Here is a 25,100-nt window from a genome sequence, read left to right as displayed (position 1 = left end):
GTGCATAATGTTATGTGCACTCTGTCCTGCTAACAGTGAAGTCACTTAGTTTGAAAGCTTTTGCAAAACCGTCGGGGGACAAAACGAAGACGCCAAGTCAGTCATCGCTTGGTTGGATATTCACGTTTTAAAGCGCCACAAACTGGCTGGCGCCACACCTTGTCATAGCAACCGTTGCTATGTTTGGCCGACCCGTATATTTTGATAGTTAGTAAAGATGTATAGTCAGAACTGTAAGGCCTTTGTCTGAAGCTCGGAGTTAAAAGGGCGGGATGTCACAATGTACATTACATTACTTCACTGTTAGACAAAACAGCACGTGACCCGTGGGTAAATTTGAGCGAGACTGGTGTTGTTTGTGTGTCCGAGACTGCTTGTGTCTAGGCCTAGTTACTGTGTCTTTTTCAAAAGTCAATGCAACAAGTAAAGAAGTGGTGGTGGTGATACTTGGGTCGTTATAGTAATTGCGAGATTAAGGATTGGAGAAAGGCCCAGTGTGTACCAAGCTAAGCGTCGGCTCGTTCTACTTCCCACAATGTGGACGGACATAAGGAAAATAGACCCTTGTGAAATATTTGTTGAAACCCCAGAAATTGTTCTTGCCATTTTTCCGAGTTCACAGGAATTACCCGTGACTCGCTCTGTTGAGAAATGGTCATCAGAAACAGAGATTATGCTACAGGACTGGTATTCCAGGACGCGTTGTCAGAGCATGCGCAGGACAGCTGGCAGGCATATTCACGGTCATTTTCAACCTCTCCTTGTCCCAGTCTGTAATCCCCACGTCTTAAGCTGACCACAATCATTCCTGTTCCCAAGAACCTTAAGGTTTCATGCCACAAAGACTACCGCCCTGTAGCACTCATTACTCACTATAATCATAAAGTGCTTTGAAAGGCTGGTTATGGCCCACATCAACTCCATCATCCCAGACACCCTAGACAGACTCCAATTTGCATACCGCCCAACAGATCTATAGACGACACAATCTCAATTGCACTCCACACTGCCCTCACCCAACTAGATAAGAGGGAAATCCTATGTGTGAGAATGCTGTTCATTGATTACAGCTCAGCGTTTAACACCATTTTCCCCTCCGAGCATGTCCACATCGACGGGGCTGCAGTGGAGCGAGTCGACAGCTTCCAAGTTCCTTAATGGTGCGCACAGTCGTGAAGGAGGTGCGACAGCGCCTCTTCCCCCTCAGGAGGTTGAAAAGGTTTGGCATGGGACCTCTAATCCTCAAAAAGTTCTACAGCTGCACCGTTGAGAGCACCTTGACTGGCTGCATCACTGGTTGTTATGCCAACAGCACCGCCCTCGATCGCATGGCGCTACAGACGGTGGTGCGGACAGCCCAGTACATCACTCCCTGCCATCCAGGAACTCTATATCAGGTGGTGTGAAAAGAATGGCTGGAAAATCATTAGACTCCAGCCACTGCCATAGACTGTTTTTTTCTGCTTCCTGAACAGCTTCGATCTCCAAGCCATAAGACTTCAAAAATAGTCCCTGTAGCCATTTTGTTAGTTATCTGAGTTGACCCCATTTGTATTTTTTTTGCACTGTCTCTATGCACACTCACAGGACTCTACACATTCACACACACTGACACTCCATCACACACACACACACACACACAGACACACACACACAGACGCACACACACACACATTTTACTGACTCTACGCACACACACTCACATACAATCATAATATACGCTGCTGCTACTCTGTTTATCATGTATCCTAATGCCTAGTCAGCTTACCCCTATACATACACTACATAAAATAACGGATAAATATAAAATAAAAAACATGACAAAAGTATCGTTGAACATCTCATTCCAAAATCATGGGCATTAATATGTAGGTGGTCTCCCCTTTGCCGCTATAACAGCCTCCACTCTTCTGGGAAGGCTTTCCACTAGATGTTGGAACATTGCTGCGGCGACTTGCTTCCATTCAGCAACAAGCGCATTAGTGAGGTTGGGCGATTAGGCCTGGTTCGCTGTCGGCATTCCAATTTATCCCAAAGGTGTTAGATGGGTTTGAGGTCAGGACTCTGCAGGCCAGTCAAGTTCTTCCACAGTGATCTTGACAAACCATTTCTGTGTGGACCTCGCTTTGTGCATGGGGGCATTGTCATGCTGGAACAGGAAAGGGCCTTCCTCAAACTGTTGCTACAAAGTTGGAATCACAGAATCGTCTAGAATGTCATTGTATGCTGTAGCGTTAAGATTTCCTTTCACTGGAACTAAGGGGCCTAGCCCGTACCATGAAAACCAGCCCCAAACCATTATTCCTCCTCCACCAAACTTTACAGTTAGCACTATGCATTGGGGCAGGTAGCGTTCTCCTGGCATCTGCCAAACCCAGATATGTCCATCGGACTGCCCGATGGTGAAGCGTGATTCACCACTCCAGAGAATGCGTTTCCACTGCTCTAGAGTCCAATGGCGGCGAGCTTTACACCACTCCAGCCGTCACTTGGCATTGCGCATGGTGATCTTAGGCTTGTGTTGGGCTTCACAGCCATGGAAACCCATTTAATGAAGCTCCCGACGAACAGTTCTTGTGCTGATGTTGCTTCCAGAGGCAGTTTGTAACTTGGTAGTGAGTGTTGCAACTGAGGACAGACGATTTTTACGCGCTACGTGCTTCAGCACTCTGCTGTCCCATTCTGTGAGCTTGTGTGGCCTACCACTTCGCGGATGAGCCGTTGTTGCTCCTAGACGTTTCCACTCCACGATAACAGCACATACAGTGGACCTGGGCAGCTCAAGCAGAGCAGAAACTTGACGAACTAACTTGTTGGAAAGGTGGCATTCTATGACGGTGCCACGTTGAAAGTCACTGAGCTCCTCAGTAAGGCCGTTCTACTGTCCATGTTTGTCTATGGAGATTGCATGGCTGTGTGTTAGATTTGACACACTTGTTAGCAACGGTGTTGCTGTATTAGCCAAATTCACTAATTTGAAGGGTGTCCACATACTTTTGTATGTACGTTATAGTGTATCTACCTCCTGTCAGTCCAGTATCTCTGTACATTGTAAATATGTTATTGGAACTGACCCTGTAAATACAGCAGCTTACTTGGTTCTCGTGTTCTTCTTATTTTTTTTCTTGTGTGTTTTTGTTCTGTCTTGTGTTATTTGTTGTCCTACATTGATATTGAGTACTGCATTGTTGGGTTTAGAGCTTGCTAGAAAAGCATTTCACTGTACTTGTGCACGTGACAGTAACTTGATGTGCACTCTTACAGTATATTTAAACACTGAAGAGGGGACATCGGTATTCGCCATACCACACTGAGCAACTGAAAGCCCTGCCTTTCCTTTCCTTTATCAGTAAAGGTTGTTGTTGGTTTGGTCTGGTGTTGTTCTCTGCCTGGCTGTGACCCTCGCTGGGATTCTGACAGGGGAGCCAAGGGCCTCTCTGGATAAGCCTGGCACATGATGACCGTACCAGGATGGAACACTAACCAGTGGATGGATGGATGAATAAATGAATGAAGGAATGAATGAATGAGAGTATTTGATGTGACCCATGTATTCTGCTTGTGCACAAGGGTCCACCTAAGCAAAATGCTGCACAGATCATCAGCTCCATCCATCAGTAGGCCCATGCTATATCCTGAATAAATGAATGAAGGAATGAATGAATGAGAGTATTTGATGTGACCCATGTATTCTGCTTGTGCACAAGGGTCCACCTAAGCAAAATGCTGCACAGATCATCAGCTCCATCCATCAGTAGGCCCATGCTATATCCTAACATATAGGCCAATAGGCATTTAATAGGTCTGTATTATGTTCAAGAGTATCCAATCTGCTGCTCCTGACCCTGCTGAACCAACTAACCAACTGGCAGTCTACCTCAGGTTTAATGGAGGATCCAGAGTAAAAAAGGAAGTGGATGAATGTCCTTCCTCTACAAAGTAGGGAAAATGCTGCTTGTCTGTCGACTCCAGATTACGTTTGAGAGGTGAAGGTGCTCAAAGTTGACTTATTTTGCGTACCCTGCGACATCCGTGTTTTCATCACTGGAAAAGACAAAGGGTTGGGATTGATATCATTTAAAAGCTTACAGTGACAAAAAATATATATATATTAGACGTTTTCTTTTTTTGCCTTACATTGATCTAAAAACACAAACTGAAAAATAAAAGACAATTCGCTAATGTTGCAGCTTAGACCCTATTTGATATCAGGTTGGAGGTCCACACATAAGATAATGTTGACTCGAACAGGAATATCTCTCGTTTTAAACTATACTGTCAATCCTCCATAGCAAACCTATTGAAATCATATAGATATAGATCATATAATAGACATGACAGCCATTTATGTAGACAATCGACGGTTGGTGGAGTGACAGCCATCTTTGTGGTGGTAATTAGAACATTTAAATGTCAACGGTGTACCTGTACCAGCTAAATTGCAGTGGTGTGAAAGGACGGGCCCATTCTATGTATTATATTTCTATGATTTGAAATGACACCCACCTTGTAATCAAGAGCTTGTTGTGTCTCAATCAATGATTTATATATAGGCTAGATGACCAGTGGCTTCAATGCCTCTCAATGGCCAATATAGAGTATCCCCAATCCAGGGTGTATATACATCACTGGTATCAACTGATGGTGGGCACAACACAAAAACGTCTGATGTAAAGTAGGGTCTAAGCTACAACATATGCAAATATAAAAAAAAAATGTTTTTTGACAATTGACGTAAAAGGTAAAAAAATAAATATTAAAAGACAACCCTGTTTGTAATCTTTTAAATGATGATGCACACAACCGTTTATCTTTTCCAGTGGTGAAGACATGGAGGTCTCATTGTATGGTGGGGTATGCAAAATGGGTCAACTTTGAGCAACTTTATCTCCTGAATGATTTTGGCATTCAGGTCCAAAAAGTCACGCTCTGACCACTTCTTCCATTGGCAAACATGTATGGAAAGATTTTTGTTTAAATCAAAAGGAATGCCATCTCAAAATGATTACATTCAAATGGATTTACCTGTGTTGTGTGCCACTTGCTTTGTGTCAGATTTTTAGTATCCACCTAAAAATGTTTTTCTGATTTGCTGTTTTATGAATTGAATCATGATGATGCGCAACTATTTTAGTTTGCACATTCTCAGGTCAAGTCCCCAGAATTCTAACCTCTCTCTCTCTCTCCTCCTGCAGCCAAACCGTTCACTTCCAAGGTGAAACAGATGCGCCTGCACAAAGAGGACTTTGAGATCCTCAAGGTGATTGGACGAGGAGCCTTTGGAGAGGTATGCTTTTTTTTGCCTTTTTTTTTTTTATTGTGCTTTTTTATAACCTTATTTCACCAGGAAGTATTTTTGAAGTTTGAACCTCAATAGCAAGCTTGCAAGACATCAGCAAAGAAAAAGCATTTCAAGTGTAGCCTACATAGGGCGTAGAGACAATCACAACAACAGAACAATGCATGCAAAGACAATATAGTTCCTCAAGAATCTTGGCAATTGTGTGTGTGTGTGTATATATGTGTGTGTGTGTATATATATGTGTGTGTGTGTGTATATATGTATGTGTGTGTGTGTATATATATATATATATATATATATGTGTGTGTGTGTGTGTGTGTGTGTGTGCACATAGTGTGATCCCAGCAGCAAGGCATGGGTCACTAGGCCACATGCTATATGCATGACTCAACATGTAAGAGAATGCTTTAATCTTTTCCTTACCGTCGCTGTGAAAGATTTTCTATAAAAAATGAAACTAAAACCGAACCTTATTTTTCTTCTTCGCGGCTCGAGGGCATGAGTTGAAATATAGTTATTATTATGTCTTCTACTGCGAGTGACGTCAAACCTGGGGAATGTTGGAGAGCTAGCAATGGCAGCAGAAACTCAGTCGTGTAAGGTTACATGACAAATGGTCTTTGTATATTATAGCTAGCTAGGCTAGCTGCTGTGCTGCTGGCAGACCTGGGTTCAATACTATTTGAAATAATTTCAAATAGCCTAATTTATCTGTGGTTGATTGAGCTTGGCTTGCTTCATGGACCAATAGAATAGTTCAAACTGGCAAACCCCACCCATCTGACACTGCAAAAAAATCTAAATCTAATTTTGTCACATGCGCCGAATACAATGAAAGGTCGAAGGGTCAGTGCAAGATGGGGTCAGTGCAGATAGTTTGGGTATCCATTAATTGACTATTTAGCAGTCTCATGGCTATTTAGCAGTCTCATGGCTATTTAGCAGTCTCATGGCTTGGGGGTAAAAGCTGTCTTGGCGCCTGTTTTGTTCCAGGCAGGTTAGAGAAAATGCTCAAAGTATTTGAAAGATTTTGAATAGTGTTTGAACCCACGTGTGGTGGAATGGATTGGTTGGAGCTCTACCCAGTGCTGAGGTCCATATGGCCTGTTTCAGACCCTTTTTTTATTGGGGTTTTAATTCACAGTGAATGAAAGAATAACATGTTTGTGCCTTGGTCCTTAGCCCCGTGTCAGGCTAGCAGCGGCGTCCGCTCGTGCTAGAGCTATTTCTGTGGCTCTGATGTTAGCTAAGCTACAGCATCACAGTTGACTCTCTACTTATTGTATTTCTGATATAGGCCCCTGTGGTGTACCGTACCTCTTCTCGCACCTTGTGTTGAGGTTGGCCTAAAGGCTTCCTTCCGCAAGCTTCAGTTCGTCTGGCGCCTAGTCAAACTCGGCGAACAGAACGAGTGTATTCGTATACACCCTTAAAAAACCTTCGCTTGAAAAACGAGAATAAAGCGGCATTAGTACTGTTTGTCCATCTTGAAACTCCGTAGCCAGTATACCCTTTCTCAGAATAGTCCGACTTAATCTAAGATACAAGCAATCTATAAGTTTTTGTCAAGGAGATCTTAGTCGAACAGTTTTACATCTAACTAAGATGTTGGGGGCAGTATTTCTCAAGTGAAAAATGTGCATGAAAACGAATCGTCTATCTTTGAATGACAACAAACACTTCATTGAAGAATCCCTACTGTTGACCAATCACCGACTCAGGGATGTAGACTTCGGCTTCTGAATTTCGGTTTGCCTCAAAAAATAATTTTCTGTCCATGAACAGCCGAATAAACCCTTGTCGAAGGCCAAAACCAACAAAATTTTGTCACAATATATGCACAAACTGTACCGAACTGTTTTGGATGGGAAGCATGCGGACGCCTTTAGTCTTTGCCTCCTGTGCTGTGTCATGCAGGCCTGTGTATTTCATATAGCCTAGCCTACATGCTATCAAAATCTACTGAGTTGATTGGAAAAGCAGCGACAAAGTAAGTGGCTGGATTTGTTTAATTCATAAAAACATAATTACAATCACAGGCCTATTCAGTTCACTATACATTTTCAGGCATATTTACAACAACAACAACCGTATCCAGTGGCTGGCAGGCAAAGACATAGCTTAGGCCTAGATCTATGTAATGATTATGAAGTCATCATGGTTTAAAGGTCTCTGGCCAGAGGTCCATCTTATGTCTTTCCAGTGATAAGCCATCATAGTGTAACCAGTATTTCCCCTATATTCATTTAGCAGCGATACACCAGAATTTTTTATTATTTCTTCTCATAATGCCACAGGAAGACCCCATTCACAGCAGCAGTTTTGCAAAATTCTGGAAAATTTCCTCGTTACTTTTTTATTTCTTTTTGAGGAATACTCCTACCAGTATTTCTGAAAAACTTTTCCAAAGTTCTCCTGTTTTCCATAAATACCAGTTGGAGAATTACAAAAAGCAGGAGGGAATAAGCAGGGAGGGGAATCCTCAAAATGGGATTTCAGAAAAAAACCTGTGAAATCTGAAAAAGGTACAGGAAGATCTGGCAACCCTATGGAAGAGTGGGAAGCTGTGGAAACAGAAAAGAGAACATATTATGAGCAGGATGTTTTTATTTCATCTCCCCATTGTCAGCTGAGAGAGAGATGGCGTCTGTCTGTGCGCTGGGAGAGAGAGCTTGGCATCTGTGTGTGATGTTTTGGCTCTCCCGACAAATGTATTTGTCCTTATATCACTACAGCATAGAGCAGCCAGTCAGCCACCCTGCATGTCAAGCTCTCACACATATGTTTCAGTGGTGAAAGCTAAGAAAACAGGGAGGGAGGGAGTATATGCTATACACAGGGCCAGTGCCAAGAACAGTCCTCTCCTCTCCTTTTCCCCCCATCAGTTCACCAGGAGGAAACCCAAACAGCAGGGGAATGTTATATTTGCATTTAGCGTTCATTCTTTCTCTCCAGCTCATTTAATGGACTACAGACAACAGAGTTTTTGTGTGTGTTGCATGTCATTTTCTGTGTGCATTTCGTGTGTGTGTGTGTGTGTATTGCGTGTGTGTGTGCACATGCATGCTTCTTTGTGTTTGTGTGACTGAGTGGATGATTGGTGGTTTAAATTCCTCCCATGGCGGACGGAGGGAGTTGCAGAGAAGCTGAAGTGATAAAGGCTTTCTCTTGTGTTTTCTGGCAGGCAGACAGGCAGGCAGGAGGGAGGAATCCTGCTAGCTGAAGTCATCTGGCCTTGCTCCGGTTGCAACTCAACTCGTTTTAGGAATGCTCTTGTTTACTACACTCAGGCCTAACAATGGGGGCTGCCTGTGGTTGCGTCAGAGACGTTAGCACTTAGCAGTAGCTTAACTAGCTAGGTGTCCTATCCTTGCTGGGTCGTTCCGTTTGATTTCAATCACTTTTTGACCGTACCCCTTTTGATTTGAAGGAAACTTTCCATACATATTTGCCCATGGTAGTAGTGTTTTTTTGCATACCCTATCATGAGTTATTCATGTCTTAATCACTGAAAAAGATTAACGGTTAAGTTTGATATAGTTTAAAGCTTACAGAGTTGTCAAACTATTTTGTAAAAACCGTTTTTTTTATCCTTTAACATCAATTATCTAAACACGTAAACTTTCTTTTCCCCCCATATGTTGTAGTTTAGACCCTACTTAACAACATAATCTGAGTTTCTTGTATTGTGCACGCCATCAGTTCAGACACAGCATACTTTTGAATACAGGGTGGGTGTCATTGCAATCATAGAAGTATAATGAATAGTATGGACATATCCCTTCAGACCACTGCAATTAGCTGGTACATCATTGACGTTTTAATTTGAATTGACATTGTTACGGTCCAACCACCGTCGAATGTCAACTAAAATAGGGATGTCTATTCTAGTATCTACATTTCTATGATTTTAATAGGTTTCCTATGGCAAATTGACAGTATAATTTAAAACAACTGAGATTCCCATTCAAGTCAACATTCTCTGATGTGTGGACATGATTTTTCCATTTTTAGTAGTATGACATCCACCCTGTATTCAAGACCATGCTGTTCCCCAACTGATGGCGGGCACAACACAAACACCTCAGATGATGTAAAATAGAGTCTAAGCTAAACATATTCAAAAAATGAAGATAATTATTGTTAAAAATACATTTTTTATTTAAAAACATGTTTTTCAAAGAATTCTAAAATCATTTGACAGCCCTGTTTTTAAGCTTTTAAGTGATATCAAACTCAACCCTTTATATTTTCCAGTGATGAAGACATGGATGTCTTATGGTATGGTGTGATATGCAAAATGGGTAAACTTTGATCATCTAAGTGTTTTGGCATTCAGGTCCAAAAAGTTACTTTCCAACCACTTCTACCATGGGTAATAGGTATAAAAAGTTGCGTTTAAATCAAAAGGTATGAGGTCAAAAAGTTATTGAAATCAAATGGAACTACCCTGCTGCAAACCAGTTTGAAATCAGTGTATTTGTGCTGCCGTGCGACTGTAAGTGGCACGTCAAGGCCCTTGAGCGAAAAGGATCCCAGCTGTGTGTGTGTGTAAGAGGATCCAGGTGGTGTGTCTCAGGGGTCACTACCTCTGTGTCCGAGGTCACTTCCTGTCCCTCTTCCTTTCTCTTCCCCTACTCCTCTCCTTCTCTGACTGTATGGACGCATTTCATTCCACAAAGATGTTCCCTTCTGCACTCGTTCACTCCCCTTCCCGGTTCTAATAGGAGTGGGTCATGTTCAGTAGGGAGAACGTTCTGAAACTAAGGGAAACAGAGATTCTACCTGAACTTCGTCCTACGGCTTTGCCCTATTGAACATGACAGGGTAGATGTAATAAATATGGTGGATGGAAACTTTTCTCTCATATCCTAACTCTCCCTCATCCTCTAACTCCCTCTCTCCTCTGTTTCCTGTAGGTTGCTGTGGTCAAAGTGAAGAATGCAGACAAGGTGTTTGCCATGAAGATCCTCAACAAGTGGGAGATGCTGAAGAGAGCAGAGGTGAGCACTGGCTACATGCTAACAGCCATAACATTACAGCATTATTCAGGGATAAATGCTAACAACAGCAATGGCTCATTCCATGGAAGGCCTAGTGTCTGCTGGTCTTTGTTTTTTACTGTCAATTAAGACCTAGACAACCAGGTAAGGGGAGTTCCAGTTAATTAGTGACCTTCATCAATCAAGTACAAGGGTAGGAGCGAAAATCCGCAGACACTCGGGCCTCTGTGGAATGAGTTTGATAGATGTGCTTTACAGCATTCCTCAGGGCTACATACTAACAGCCATTACATTTAGGTTTGGGCGGTATCCAGATTTTCATACCGTCTCTGTACCATACCGGGGTATACGGTACTACCGAATGTGCACACAAGGGGTGCTAATAATTGTTGCTATTTAACTTCTTATGGCTGCAGGGCGGTGCCGGTACACTTATGACAACAGCCCGTCCAAGTGCAGGGCGCGAAATTCAAAATATATTTTTTAGAAATATTTAACTTTCACACATTAACAAGTCCAATACAGCATTTGAAAGATAAACATCTTGTGAATCCAGCCAACATGTCCGATTTTTAAAATGATTTACAGCGAAAACACCACGTATATTTATGTTAGCTCACCACCAAATACAAAAAAGGACAGACATTTTTCACAGCACAGGTAGCATGCACAAAACCAACATAACTAACCAAGATCCAACCAAACTAACCAAGAAACAACTTCATCAGATGACAGTCCTATAACATGTTACACAATAAATCTGTTTTGTTCGAAAAATTTGCATATTTGAGGTATAAATCAGTTTTACATTGCAGCTACCATCACAGCTACCGTCAGAAATAGCACCGAAGCAGCCAGAGTAATTACAGACACCAACGTCAAATACCTAAATACTCATCATAAAACATTTCTGAAAAATACATGGTGTACAGCAAATGAAAGACAGGCATCTTGTGATTCCAGCCAATATTTCCGATTTATTAAGTGTTTTACAGCGAAAACACAATATAGCATTATATTAGCTTACCACAATATCCAGAAACACAAGCCATTTCCCAGCAGCAAAAGTTAGCGATCGTAACAAACCAGCAAAAGATATATAATTTTTGACTAACCTTAATAAGCTTCATCAGATGACAGTCCTATAACATCAGGTTATACATACACTTATGTTTTGTTCGAAAATGTGCATATTTAGAGCTGAAATCAGTGGTTATACATTGTGCTAACGTAGCATATTTTTCCCACAACGTCCGGATATTTATCTGACACTCAAATATTCTGACCAAATAACTATTTATAAACATGACTAAAAAATACATGTTGTATAGGAAATGATAGATACACTAGTTCTTAATGCAATCGCAGTGTTAGAATTCTAAATATAACTTCATTATGACATAAGGCTTACGTTATGGCGAGAGAGTGCCCAAAACCTGGGCGCAAAACTAATAGTACACAGTTCGACAGATATATGAAATAGCATCATAAAATGGGTCCTACTTTTGATGAGCTTCCATCAGAATGTTGTACAAGGGGTCCTTTGTCGGGAACAATCGTTGTTTGGTTTTAGAACGTCCTTTTTCCCTCTTGAATTAGCAAGCACACTCACCAAGTGGCGCGAAGCTCTCCTTCCTGAACAAAGGCACACAACGCAACACACCTAACGTCCCGAATAAATTTCAATAATCTAATAAAACTATATTGAAAAAAACATACTTTACGATGATATTGTCACATGTATCAAATAAAATCAAAGCCGGAGATAGTAGTCGCCTATTACGACAGCTTTTCAGAAGGCAATTCCAGGTCCATCCTCGCGCTTTCCAGAAAACAGGAAATGGGTGACACGTCATTCCAAGAGGATTTATTCCACCTCAGACCAAGATAAACACTCCATTTCTTCTCTCACTGCCTCTTGACATCTAGTGGAAGGTGTATGACGTGCATGTATACTAATACATATCATGCCCATTTATAGGCAGGCCCTAGAACAGAGCATCGTTTTCAGACTTTCCACTTCCTGGTCAGGAAGTTTGCTGCCAAATGAGTTCTGTTTTACTCACAGATATAATTCAAACGGTTTTAGAAACTAGAGAGTGTTTTCTATCCAATAGTAATAATAATATGCATATTGTACGAGCAAGAATTGAGTACGAGGCCGTTTGAAATGGGCACCTTTTATCAGAGCTACTCAATACTGCCCCTGCAGCCCAAACAGGTTAATTTATTTTAAAAAATTAAAAAAATTGAAGCACAAAACAATTTGACATCTAGCCACTTAGTTAGCAAGTGAGGCAAACCAAATGCATAGCTGGATGAGCTGGATATATTTTATTTGACACATCTTTGGATTTCTTATAGTTGTACTTAACTTATAAGCAGTGGCGTAGCACGCAGCCTCCGCGAGGTGTGGGTGCCCTGCAACCGCCTAAATATTATTGTTATTATTGTTGTTTAACGGTATTGAAAATAATACAGTTAGTATTTTGAAATACCCCGGGATACAGTATAAACGCTATATTGCCCAAGCCTAATTGCATTACAACACGACTCCGGGCTAAATGCTAACTGGAGATAGCATTATGTAACTCTGGCTTTTGCATAAAACATGCATTACATAGAACATGCGAAGCAAGATTTATTACATTTTTTCATTACAAGTTTAGAATAATAAATGTGAATTTGATTACATCACTAAGTTTTTTTTGTTTTTACCATGTGAGCTGTGTACAGTATATCTGTTAATGCGCTGTGCTTTTCTCATTGGCCTCCCCTGACGGTCATGCAGACGTTCACAGTCCCCTGTTGCCCATGTCCCCTGTTGCTCCTAGACGTTTCCACTTCACAATAACAGCACATATAGTTTACCTGGGCAGCTCTAACAGGGCAGACATTTGATTAACTAACTTGTTGAAAAGGTGGCATCCTATGACTGTGCCCTGCTGAAAGTCACTGAGCTCTTCAGTAAGGCCGTTCTACTACCAATGTTTGTCTATGGAGGTTGCATGGCTCTGTGCTCAATTTTATATAACTATCAGTAACGGGTGTTGCTGAAATAGGCAAATCCACCCATTTGAAGGGGTGTCCACATACTTTTGTATATGTAGTCTAGCTACAGGCAGAGGGCAGAGGCTGGCTTTCTCATAGAGTTAGAATGAGCTTTGTCCACACGGATGGAAAATATAAATTTGACTGTGTTATAAGATTGTTAGAAAGTGTAATTGAATTGATATACTTAATTGAGCCCCAAACGTTCTGAAAGGGGGTTTCCCACATAGAGGTAGACTCAATAGATTCTATTTCTATGGTTCCCACCACTAGCAGACACAGGAATTCATTACACACAGGTTGGAACAGTGCTTGACTTCGATTGAAATCGGTGCCGGTACTCATTTCCTTTATATTTAGGTGAAGGAACTCTGCAATACTATTTAGCTGGTATTCTATAAGAGGTGCAGGAAGTCAAGCAGAAACAAATTTGAGGTGCTGGTCCTCAGTTCCGGTAAGCTCCTGTCCAAAAGAAGCACTGGGTTGGACCAAATAGTGATGGCGCACAGTGAGTTCCAATGAGAGTAGCTACATTCTATTCATTATCTTTGTATGACGGTTGTCCTCTGTCCTCTCCCTCAGACGGCGTGTTTCCGGGAGGAGCGGGACGTGCTGGTGAACGGGGACAGCCAGTGGATCACCACCCTGCACTACGCCTTCCAGGACGACAACAACCTGGTAAGATCTCCACAAACTTCAAACGTTTCAAAGGCTTTCAATATACTGTATGTCAATCAGTTTCATATGGTGACCACTTGAGAAATAGTTGGGTAAAGAATAGCGACGGGTCAGTTGATTAACTAAGCAGCATTCTAATGGACTCTCATTGGCTCCCACTGTTGCGCCGACTGCCCTTCCCCCTTTCACATTTCAAGGCTTGCGTCGCAAATGGCACCCTTTACCCTTTTGCCCTTACTTTTGCCCCTACTTTTTACTGGGGCAAAAGGCTCTGGTCACAAGTAGTGCAATATATAGAGAATGTGATGCTGTTTGGGATGTACACAAGCTGTAAAGAGGCAGGATGAAAGAAATAATAGGATGACAGTTAACAGTAAAGGAGTGATGGAGTAGGCTGAAAGAATGGCAGGATGAGAAAGAGGAGAAGGGGTAGAGCCTGAAGAAAGTAAGTTCGTAAGATGGAGAGAAAAAGTTGAGGAATACAGAGAATGTTACTTGTACACTATCATACAGCAATATTATTATCACTACATTGTCAGTGATGCTAACATTTACACTTTCCCCCTCTCTACAGTATCTGGTGATGGATTATTATGTGGGTGGGGACCTGCTCACCCTGCTTAGTAAGTTTGAAGACAGGTTGCCGGAGGACATGGCTAGATTCTACCTAGCTGAGATGGTGCTGGCTATTGACTCAGTGCACCAACTGCACTATGTCCACAGGTGAGTCACACACACACACACACACACACACACACACACACACACACACACACACACACACACACACACACACACACACACACACACACACACAAGAGCTTTGTTAATGTGTGTTGTATTAATGACTCATGAAGACTCATTTTCCCAAGCCACCTGTATGAACTCTGAAATATTTGGCTCTATTGTGGCTCTAAAGCGAGGTATTCAAAATATGATGCTCCTTAGAAAAGAGAGAGTGCGATCACATACAGTACCAGGCAAAAGTTTGGACATACCTACTCATTCCAGGGTTTTTCTTTATTTTTACTATTTTCTACATTGTAGAATAATAGTGAAGACATCAACATTATGAAATAACACATATGGAATCATGTAGTAACCAAAAGTGTTAAACAAATATATTTTAGATTCTTCAAAGTAGCCACCCGTTTGCCTTGATGACAGATTTGCACACTCTTGGCATTCTTTCAACCGGCTTCATGAGGTAGTCACCTGGAATGCTGTTCCAATAGTCTTGAAGGAGTTCCCACATATGCTGAGCACTTCTTGGCTGCTTTTCCTTCGCTCTGCGGTCCAACTCATCCCAAACCATCTCAATTGGGTTGAGGTCGGGTGATTGTGACAGCCAGGTCATCTGATACAGCACTCCATCACTCTCCTTCTTGGTCAAATAGCCCTTACACAGCCTGGAGGTGTGTTGGGTCATTGTCCTGTTGAAAACTAATAATAGTCCCACTAAGCGCAAACCAAATGGGCTGGCATATCGCTGCAGAATGCTGTGGTAGCCATGCTGGTTAAGTGTGCCTTGAATTCTAATGAAATCACTGACAGTGTCACCAGCAAAGCACCCCCACACCATCACATTTACATTTAAGTCATTTAGCAGACGCTCTTATCCAGAGCGACTTACAAATTGGTGCATTCACCTTATGATATCCAGTGGAACAACCACTTTACAATAGTGCATCTAACTCTTTTAAGGGGGGGGGGGGTTAGAAGGATTACTTTATCCTATCCTAGGTATTCCTTAAAGAGGTGGGGTTTCAGGTGTCTCCGGAAGGTGGTGATTGACTCCGCTGACCTGGCGTCGTGAGGGAGTTTGTTCCACCATTGGGGTGCCAGAGCAGCGAACAGTTTTGACTGGGCTGAGCGGGAACTGTACTTCCTCAGAGGTAGGGAGGCGAGCAGGCCAGAGGTGGATGAACGCAGTGCCCTTGTTTGGGTGTAGGGCCTGATCAGAGCCTGAAGGTACGGAGGTGCCGTTCCCCTCACAGCTCCGTAGGCAAGCACCATGGTCTTGTAGCGGATGCGAGCTTCAACTGGAAGCCAGTGGAGAGAGCGGAGGAGCGGGGTGACGTGAGAGAACTTGGGAAAGTTGAACACCAGACGGGCTGCGGCGTTCTGGATGAGTTGTAGGGGTTTAATGGCACAGGCAGGGAGCCCAGCCAACAGCGAGTTGCAGTAATCCAGACGGGAGATGACAAGTGCCTGGATTAGGACCTGCGCCGCTTCCTGCGTGAGGCAGGGTCGTACTCTGCGAATGTTGTAGAGCATGAACCTACAGGAACGGGTCACCGCCTTGATGTTAGTTGAGAACGACAGGGTGTTGTCCAGGATCACGCCAAGGTTCTTAGCACTCTGGGAGGAGGACACAATGGAGTTGTCAACCGTGATGGCGAGATCATGGAACGGGCAGTCCTTCCCCGGGAGGAAGAGCAGCTCCGTCTTGCCGAGGTTCAGCTTGAGGTGGTGATCCGTCATCCACACTGATATGTCTGCCAGACATGCAGAGATGCGATTCACCACCTGGTTATCAGAGGGGGGAAAGGAGAAGATTAATTGTGTGTCGTCTGCATAGCAATGATAGGAGAGACCATGTGAGGATATGACAGAGCCAAGTGACTTGGTGTATAGCGAGAATAGGAGAGGGCCTAGAACAGAGCCCTGGGGGACACCAGTGGTGAGAGCACGTGGTGCGGAGACAGATTCTCGCCACGCCACCTGGTAGGAGCGACCTGTCAGGTAGGACGCAATCCAAGCGTGGGCCGCGCCGGAGATGCCCAGCTCGGAGAGGGTGGAGAGGAGGATCTGATGGTTCACAGTATCAAAGGCAGCCGATAGGTCTAGAAGGATGAGAGCAGAGGAGAGAGAGTTAGCTTTAGCAGTGCGGAGCGCCTCCGTGACACAGAGAAGAGCAGTCTCAGTTGAATGACTAGTCTTGAAACCTGACTGATTTGGATCAAGAAGGTCATTCTGAGAGAGATAGCAGGAGAGCTGGCCAAGGACGGCACGTTCAAGAGTTTTGGAGAGAAAAGAAAGAAGGGATACTGGTCTGTAGTTGTTGACATCGGAGGGATCGAGTGTAGGTTTTTTCAGAACCCCTCCTCAGTGCTTCATGGTGGGAACCACACATGCAGAGATCCTCCGTTCACCTACTGTGTGTCTCACAAAGACACGGCGGTTGGAACCAGAAATCTCAAATTTGGACTCATCAGACCAAAGGAGAGATTTCTACCGATCTAATGTCCATTGCTCGTGTTTCTTGGCCCAAGCAAGTCTCTTCTTCTTATTGGTGTCCTTTAGTAGTGGTTTCTTTGTAGTAATTTGACCATGAAGGCCTGATTCACTCAGTCTCCTCTAAACAGTTGAAGTTGATGTGTCTGTTACTTGAACTCTGTGAAGCATTTATTCTGGCTTCAATCTGAGGTGCAGTTAATTGCCGATTTCTGAGGCTGGTAACTCTAATATCCTCTGCAGCAGTGGTAATTCTCGGTCTTCCTTTGCCGTGGCTGTCCTCATGAGAGACAGTTTCATCATAGCGCTTGATGGTTTTTGCGACTGCACTTGAAGAAACTTTCAAAGTTCTTGACATTGTCCGGATTTACTGACTTACACGGAACCCAAACCGGCTGCGCGCATGCGCCATCGTGCGCTATCGCGCATACATTTATTTTGCCCCCCCACACCAAACGCGGTCACAACACACAGGTTAAAATATCAAAACTCTGAACCAACGGCATTAATTTGGGGACAGGTCGAAAAGCATTAAACATGTATGGAAATTTAGCTAGTTAGCTTGCACTTGCTAGCTAACGTTAATTTGTCCTATTTAGCTAGCTTGCTGTTGCTTTGTCCTGGGATATAAACATTGAGTTGTTATTTTACCTTTACCTGAAATGCACAAGGACCTCTACTCTGACAACTAATCCGCACATAAAACGGCCAACCAAATCGTTTCTAGTCATCTCTCCTCCTTCCAGGCTTTTTCATCTTTGAACTTATATGGTGATCGCATCTAAACTTTCATTGTATTACCACGACAACCGGCAACAAAGTTCGTCTTTCAATCACCCACGTGGGTATAACCAATGAGGAGATGGCACGTGGGTACCTGCTTCTATAAACCAATGAGGAGATGGGAGAGGCAGGACTTTCAGCGCGATCTGCGTCAGAAATAGGAATGACTTCTATTTTAGCCTAGCAGACGCTCGTTGTGTGGGTGCAATAATGGAATAACATGGATTTCTAAATTTATTTTGCGACGTGTCCGGTCTGGTCAGCATGTTAAAGTAATGAAGGACTGTCGTTTCGCTTTGCTTATTTGAGCTTTTCTTGGCACATGTGACTCACCACCTGGATTCGGTCTTATGTAGCACAATTTGAAATGTTTTTTATTTTTTTTATATTGGATAAAAGTAGAGACTCAGAGCTACAAAATGGAATATCATACACAGCACGTTTGAGGAACAATGGGAAAGTATTTCTACTTTGAAAGTTGATACACTTGAAAACTCACTTTTCAGAAAAGGGCCTTTGAATGTTTTGGTACATACTAGAGAGCTCTCCTTTGTCTACACCCAGTCAGCGTTGCGCAGCAGCTGAAACCTGGTCCCGACAGGCCGAACACTCCTTGGAGAGAACACCAGGCTCCAGAGCATGAAACCTGTAAAACAAGGAATAACAACAAAAAATCTGAAGACATTACAACCCTGCACAACATCAATTCACCTCCCAAGTTAAGATAAGATTAACCTCATACAATGAAAATACATTTTTACCCGAAGTGCTGGTACTGCTTGATCTGTGGCAGCAGCCTGAAGTACGGAGTCAGGTGTTGTTGCCAGCCATAGCTTTCCACCAGCACCGTACCATTCTCCAGTCCAACAAGCTGTGGGATGTTGTCCCCTGTCACAGTGCTGTCCAACACCAGCAATCTCAGACAAGGTGTTCACTCTGGTCTTTCTGAAGCGCTGCTTGATGAGGCTGAAGCACCAGTCGGGGGCAAACTTGGTGTGGCCTGTGATCAGGAAGTGAAGGTCCAGATTGTGGTGTAGCTTGTGCATGGTCCACCAGGCACAATACCAGAGCACAAACTTGTTCTTGTTTTGGACACTGCAGTTATCACAATTCAAGTCCACACGTGTTTTCCCAACTCTGTAGTTTGTGAAGAAATAGTGCATGGATTAGAGTCAGGCGTGTAATACTGAAAGAAAAATTCCAGATACAAATGTTTTAGCATTATTATACAATGGATGTGAAATGGCATTCTGGGATATCACGACACACAGTTCATACAGGTAATGTTAGCTACTGTTGCTATCCAGCCATCTGTCAGCTGGCTAGCTAACAGCAAGCTTTAACTAGCAATACAAACCCATTGTCATAGCTAGCTAAAGTAAAACCAATAGGTTCAATGTTAGCTAGTTAGCTAGCTAACATTAGGCTATAACTAGCAATGCGAAATGGCATTCTGAGGACACATCATTAACATTACACACACCTCATACACATACGTTAATGTTAGCTAGCAAGCCAGCCACCTAACCTCAGCTAACGTTAGCTAGCTAACAGCAAGCTGTAACTTGGGATCTTTTGTTTAGACATGTCACGTTAACATTAGCTAGCTAAAAAAATGAACTATAATCCCAATCCATAGAGTAACGTTACTAGAAATACAAACAGATTGTCATAGCAAGCTAAATTGAACCAAATCACGTTAGGTTTAATGTTAGTTAGCAAGCCAGCCATCGAACTCCAGCTGGCTAGCTAAGCAGCAGGCTTTAGCTTGCAATAACAACTTTGACAAGATTATAAACGTATAATATCTGAATCTGTAGCTAGATTCTTACCTGTATACATGGATGAAAGCTTTACGGCAGATTGCAACACCTTTTATAAGACATCCTGTGTTGTTTCTGTTTAGTTTGCACAGCTTGTTTGCCTCGTTGTGTTCCACTGATTTCAAAACGTGTTGTTTTCAGAGTGAGAGAGTCAGCATTTGGCATCCAGAAAGTAGTCCATCACAGCTTTTTCCCACTGACCATTGTCGATAGCACCTGATGATAAATTCAGGACAGCTATGTCATTGAGAGCAGTAGCAACATATTTGCAGTTCTCCATGGATAACTCTATCTTAAGAAAAATTCAATCCAAACTCATCTCTCGGCATGTTCAGCCCACTCATTATCTCAGCCAATCATGGCTAGCAGGAAGGTTGCTGTCTTTCTCTGTGGCTAAACCAACTAGGCTCGTAATTTAACCATGTTATTTGTATTTACAGATGACATTCAAGTTTGATATTAAGGCACTTGAAAGTTCACATGTTTGAGAAGGCATTTCTGCAACAAAAAAAACGTATTTTGATCAAATAAAATGTTTTACGTTCAAAAGGCTCTCCTGTGAAGTCGTGACTTGCGACATACGCCTAGTTTCCTGAATCGGGTCACATATGGACTTGGTCTTATACCAAATAAGGCTATCTTCTGTATACCACCCCTACCTTGTCACAACACAACTGATTGGCTCAAACGCATTAAGAAGGAAAGAAATTCCACAAATTAACTTTTAAGAAAACGCATTCCAGGTGACTACCTCATGAAGCTGGTTGAGAGAATGCCAAGAGTGTGCAAAGCTGTCATCAAGGCAAAGGGTAGTTACTTTAAAGAATATGAAATACATTTTTGATTTGTTTAACACTTTTTTGGTTACTACATGATTCTATATGTGTTATTTCATAGTTTTGATGTCTTCACTATTATTCTACAAAGTAGAAAATGGTACAAATAAAGATAAACCCTGCAATGAGTTGGTGTGTCCAAACTTTTGACTGGTACTCTGTCAAGTCTCATTCACATATAAATAATATATACCAATTAGCAGATGCTTTTATCCAAAGCAACTTTGTCATGTTTGCACACATTTTTTTGAACGTACTGGTGGTCCCGGGAATCTAACCCACTATCCTGTCGTTGCAAGTGCAATGCTCTACCAACTGAGCAAAACTCTCAATCTAAATAGATGTGTTGCAGTGGTCCCCTGACTAACGCCCTGGCAATGAGGGTGTTTTGTGATCAGGGATGTGACAGCCAATAGGAAAAGCCCTCAGCCTCAAGGGCTCGTGGGATGTCTGGTGCCTGTGTGGTGGAAACCACTCTCCCTCTCACACACAGGAAGTGGTCACCAGGCTTCATCTGCATAATGACTGTCTTGACTCTGAAGAGGCCTCGGAGCAACGATTTGATTGTGTCCCCAAAAGGGAGGGAGGGAGGAATGGAAGTGGAGGACAGAGGAGAGAGAGAGAGAGAGAGAGAGGGGGAGAGACTGAGGGGGAGGGGGGAGAGAGGACAAAGGGATAGAGAGGAGAGGGTGAGGAGAGGACGGATCGAGGGAGGAACAGAAGAGAGAGTAGGGGAAGAGGCACACAGGAGTTAGGGTGTGCCTGGCTGGCCAGTAGTAGCATTGATCTCCCATAGCAGAGCAGTAGTATAGACTCAGTGTAGCATTGGGGACCCACTAATTGTATGGTGTTTTAGGGGGAGTTGGGGGGGAGGGGCAGTGGCGGTTGACGTGTCATTCCACTTTGAGGCCCTCTGAGACGTTTTGGGACGGTAATGACGGGGTGCTCGGTTGTGTGGTGTGTGTGTGCGTGGAGGGGGGGGGGTGATTGGCCCGCTTGGTTTATGGAGGGTGGATACAGCAAGGGAAGGAACCCTGAGGAGGGGGCATTCTCTCTCTCTCTGTGTGTGTGTGTGTGTGTGTGTTTTGCTGTGGATGTGACTTATACTTACTGAAAGGACAGTGCATTAGGCTAACCCTGTAGTTGATCTAATATAAGGCCCATTAAAATAGCTTGAATCAGTGCATATAGGCCACATTTCTGAAATGAGGATGGCCTAGTTATAGAAATGGTCTATGTAAGTTAAGTAGTTCAGTCCTGTATATGTTATGTACCGCTGTAAGCATAATGTAAGCTCAACTGTTGTCTCAATCACAATAACCTACCTAGGAGAAGTAGGCCTAATGGTTAAATGAAATATATGTATACTTTTTATTTTTTTACAGAGTTTAGTGGCTATCCCCCTCATTAGTCAGTGTGCGTGTGTGTTAGGAGGGCTGTGTGTGTGAGGCTGATCAGTGGTCAGTGATCGGCATGGCCTCCCACGGGACAAACAAACACTTCAATGGACCAACTCAGCATGGCCCAGCTCACTATTAGCAGGGCCAGCATCTGGCCTGTGTGTGTGTTGTTTGTGTCAGTGTCTTTGTGTTTGTGCACACTCGTCGTGTGTGATGCGCATGCCTGTGTGTGTGTGCGTCTCTTTCTCTATTGATCAGGGCTGTGTGTGTGTGTGTGTGTGTGTGTGTGTGTGTGTGTGTGTGTGTGTGTGTGTGTGTGTGTGTGTGTGTGTGTGTGTGTGTGTGTGTGTGTGTGTGTGTGTGTGTGTGTGTGTGTGTGTGTGTGTGTGTGTGTGTGTGTTATATTATTGATCAGGGCCATGTGTGCTCCACAGCCCTGTTTCCACCCAATGATCTAAGGGACCAACCCCTTTCATCAGAAGGACCACTGCACTGACCATGGCCACAGACATCTCATTACCGGTTAATATTATAAAGCCACCATGGTAACAGTGGCAGGAACAATGCCCTGTTTGTTGTTGTAGAAATTGTAATAAATGGTACCTAAATCAGTATGGCCAATGGTGTGTATGTATGTACAGTATGTTTGCGCATGCGTCCAAACAGTGGCGATGAGGTCCCGTAGAGCATTTTGTGTGTGTTTGTCTGTGTCCCTTCCCTATCTCTGTCCCTGTCTTTGTAAGGAGATGTGGTTTGTGTGTCTGTTTGTTTGTTTGCAGGGGTGGATTGACCATCTGGCAATTCTGGCAAATGCCAGAGGGGCTGGACAATTTTTTTGTAGTTGGGTGAGCTGGTCGAAATTGACACACACACACTCCAAAAAATTGGTATAAAAATAAAACAATCAAAAAGGTGACATGGCCGGTGGCCCATGGGCCTGCTAAGATGTTATTATTTTTTTTATTTTTTTTAATCTATAATGAGCCTTTTGCCCTACCAAGATAGGCCGGCCTGGTTTTCTGATAAGCTGAGCTCCGGTCACGCAAACTCACGTTCAAAGTCAAACGCGGCATCAGAAAAGAGCCCAGCTCCGACTATGTCATGAGTTAGACAGCCAAGATCATGGATCATAAAAAAACTAAACTAAACTAAGTGTAGAAAGAGCACATTCCTCATTGTCACCTCACTCAATTCTTGGGGCGGCTAAAACTATGATTTGGTCAAACAGTAAAGTGCAATATCCTCATGTACTGAAAGTATCTGGCCTGTGCCCTCAGTGGGGCCTGCTGCTGTCATGAACGAGGCACTCTCCTCTCCCCTCATGTGTTCGAGATAAAAATGCATTCTGATAATTTCAAAATGCAATTGTGGGAAAAACACAGCTTTGGATTCTTCTTCCCCTTGTCCCTGTCGAAGAGAGGAGGGTCTCAGCTTTCTGTAGGGGTCATTTATTTCTTAGCTCAATAGAAACTATTTTACAACCAATATATTTGATATGGTTTTGAGATATGGAGTGGTGTGCGTGCGCAAAATGTTCACCTGCCATTGCGAGGGCATAGGCCTTGGGTAGTAGCTTACAACTGCAATGTTTTTTTTAGGACATAACATTTACTGTTGGATGAATACATGGCTACTAGTTGTGGGTATTATATTTAGTTAGCGATCTAGTTCATGTGCTTTGAGTTTCCACTTCCTCAGGTGTTTAAACCCAAATGAATTAGCGTAAGATATATTAGTTAGTACACATAAAGATGTATGCAATTAATTTAAAAAAGATATATATACAAAAATGGAAATTCTGTAGTTCTATTTTGAAAGTAAAATATAGCATCTTGTTTTGTCAACCAAAAATATCTCTCATTTGCAATACAGCCTAAGTCATTAGCTTGGCTTTTATAATGTGTAAGGTATGCTTGGGCGGTATCCAAATTGTCATACCTTCATACCGACCTTGTAACATCCTGTGATATTCTGTAATACCGGCACTGAACACAGGGGGCACTATTTTCAAACCCCACTGAGCCTTTGAGATCCATAGGTTAGCAGTGTTAACAAGTGCATGTAAAATCCCATAACGAATGCTAACTATTGCACATTTTATACAGTCGCTGACCTAAACTTTACTGAACAAAAATATAAACGCAACATGTAAAGTGTTTCATAAGCTGAAATAAAAGAACACAGAAATGTTCCATATACACTCAAAGCTTATTTCTTTCAAATTTTGTGCAAAAATGTGTTTACATCCCTGGTAGTGAGCCTTTCTCCTTTGCCAAGATAATCCTTCCACCTTACAGGTGTGGCATAGAAGTTGATTACACAGCATGATCATTACAAAGGTAATGTTTGGGGAGAATAAAAGGCCACTCTGAAATGTGAAGTTTTGTCTCCCGAGTGGCACAGCAGTCTAAGGCACTGCATCTCAGTACTTGAGGCGTCACTACAGCCCCGGGTTCGATCCCAGGCTGTGTCACAGCCGGCCGTGACTGGGAGACCCATGAGGCGGCGCATAATTGGCCCAGCGTTGTCCGGGTTAGGGGAGGGTTTGGCCGGCTGGGATGTCCTTGTCCCATTGCGCTCTAGCAACTCCTTGTGGCGGGCCGGACGCCTGCAAGCGGACTTTGGTCGCCAGTTGTAGGGTGTTTCCTCCTATACAGTGGTGCGGCTGGCTTCCGGGTTAAGCGAGCAGTGTGTCAAGAAGCAGTCTTGGCAGGGTCGTGTTTCGTAGGATGCATGGCTCTTGACCTTTGCCTCTCCCGAGTCCGTATTGGAGTTGCAGCAATGGGACAAGACTGTAACTACCAATTTGGATATCATGAAAAAGGTGTAAAAGTTTTTTAAAAAGGGGGTAAAAAGTACAACAACAAAAAAAGAATTGTCACACAACACAATGACACATGTCTCAAGTTTTGAAGGAGCATGCAATTGGAATACTGACTGCAAGAATGTTCACCAGAGCTGTTGCCAGATAAATTAATATCCAATTA

General features: G+C 43.0%; 1 protein-coding gene across 9 annotated transcripts in view; it reads left to right on the top strand.

Annotated features, from left to right (window-relative positions):
* cdc42bpab (CDC42 binding protein kinase alpha (DMPK-like) b) overlaps nt 1-25,100 on the top strand; it is a 98,599-nt gene that overhangs the window by 29,499 nt on the left and 44,000 nt on the right. For all 9 annotated transcript variants that reach the window (XM_071370677.1, XM_071370685.1, XM_071370682.1 and 6 more), the window contains 4 exons: nt 5,196-5,287; nt 10,222-10,305; nt 13,939-14,034; nt 14,609-14,757. In XM_071370677.1, coding sequence (XP_071226778.1) covers nt 5,196-5,287; nt 10,222-10,305; nt 13,939-14,034; nt 14,609-14,757 — 421 coding nt within the window. The remainder of the gene's footprint in view (nt 1-5,195; nt 5,288-10,221; nt 10,306-13,938; nt 14,035-14,608; nt 14,758-25,100) is intronic.

This window comes from Salvelinus alpinus, chromosome 27 (genome assembly GCF_045679555.1).
Source record: "Salvelinus alpinus chromosome 27, SLU_Salpinus.1, whole genome shotgun sequence".
Lineage (NCBI taxonomy): Eukaryota > Metazoa > Chordata > Actinopteri > Salmoniformes > Salmonidae > Salvelinus > Salvelinus alpinus.
The sequence above is the reverse complement of the archived record's forward strand: the minus strand, read 5'-3'. Positions and strand labels throughout refer to the sequence as shown.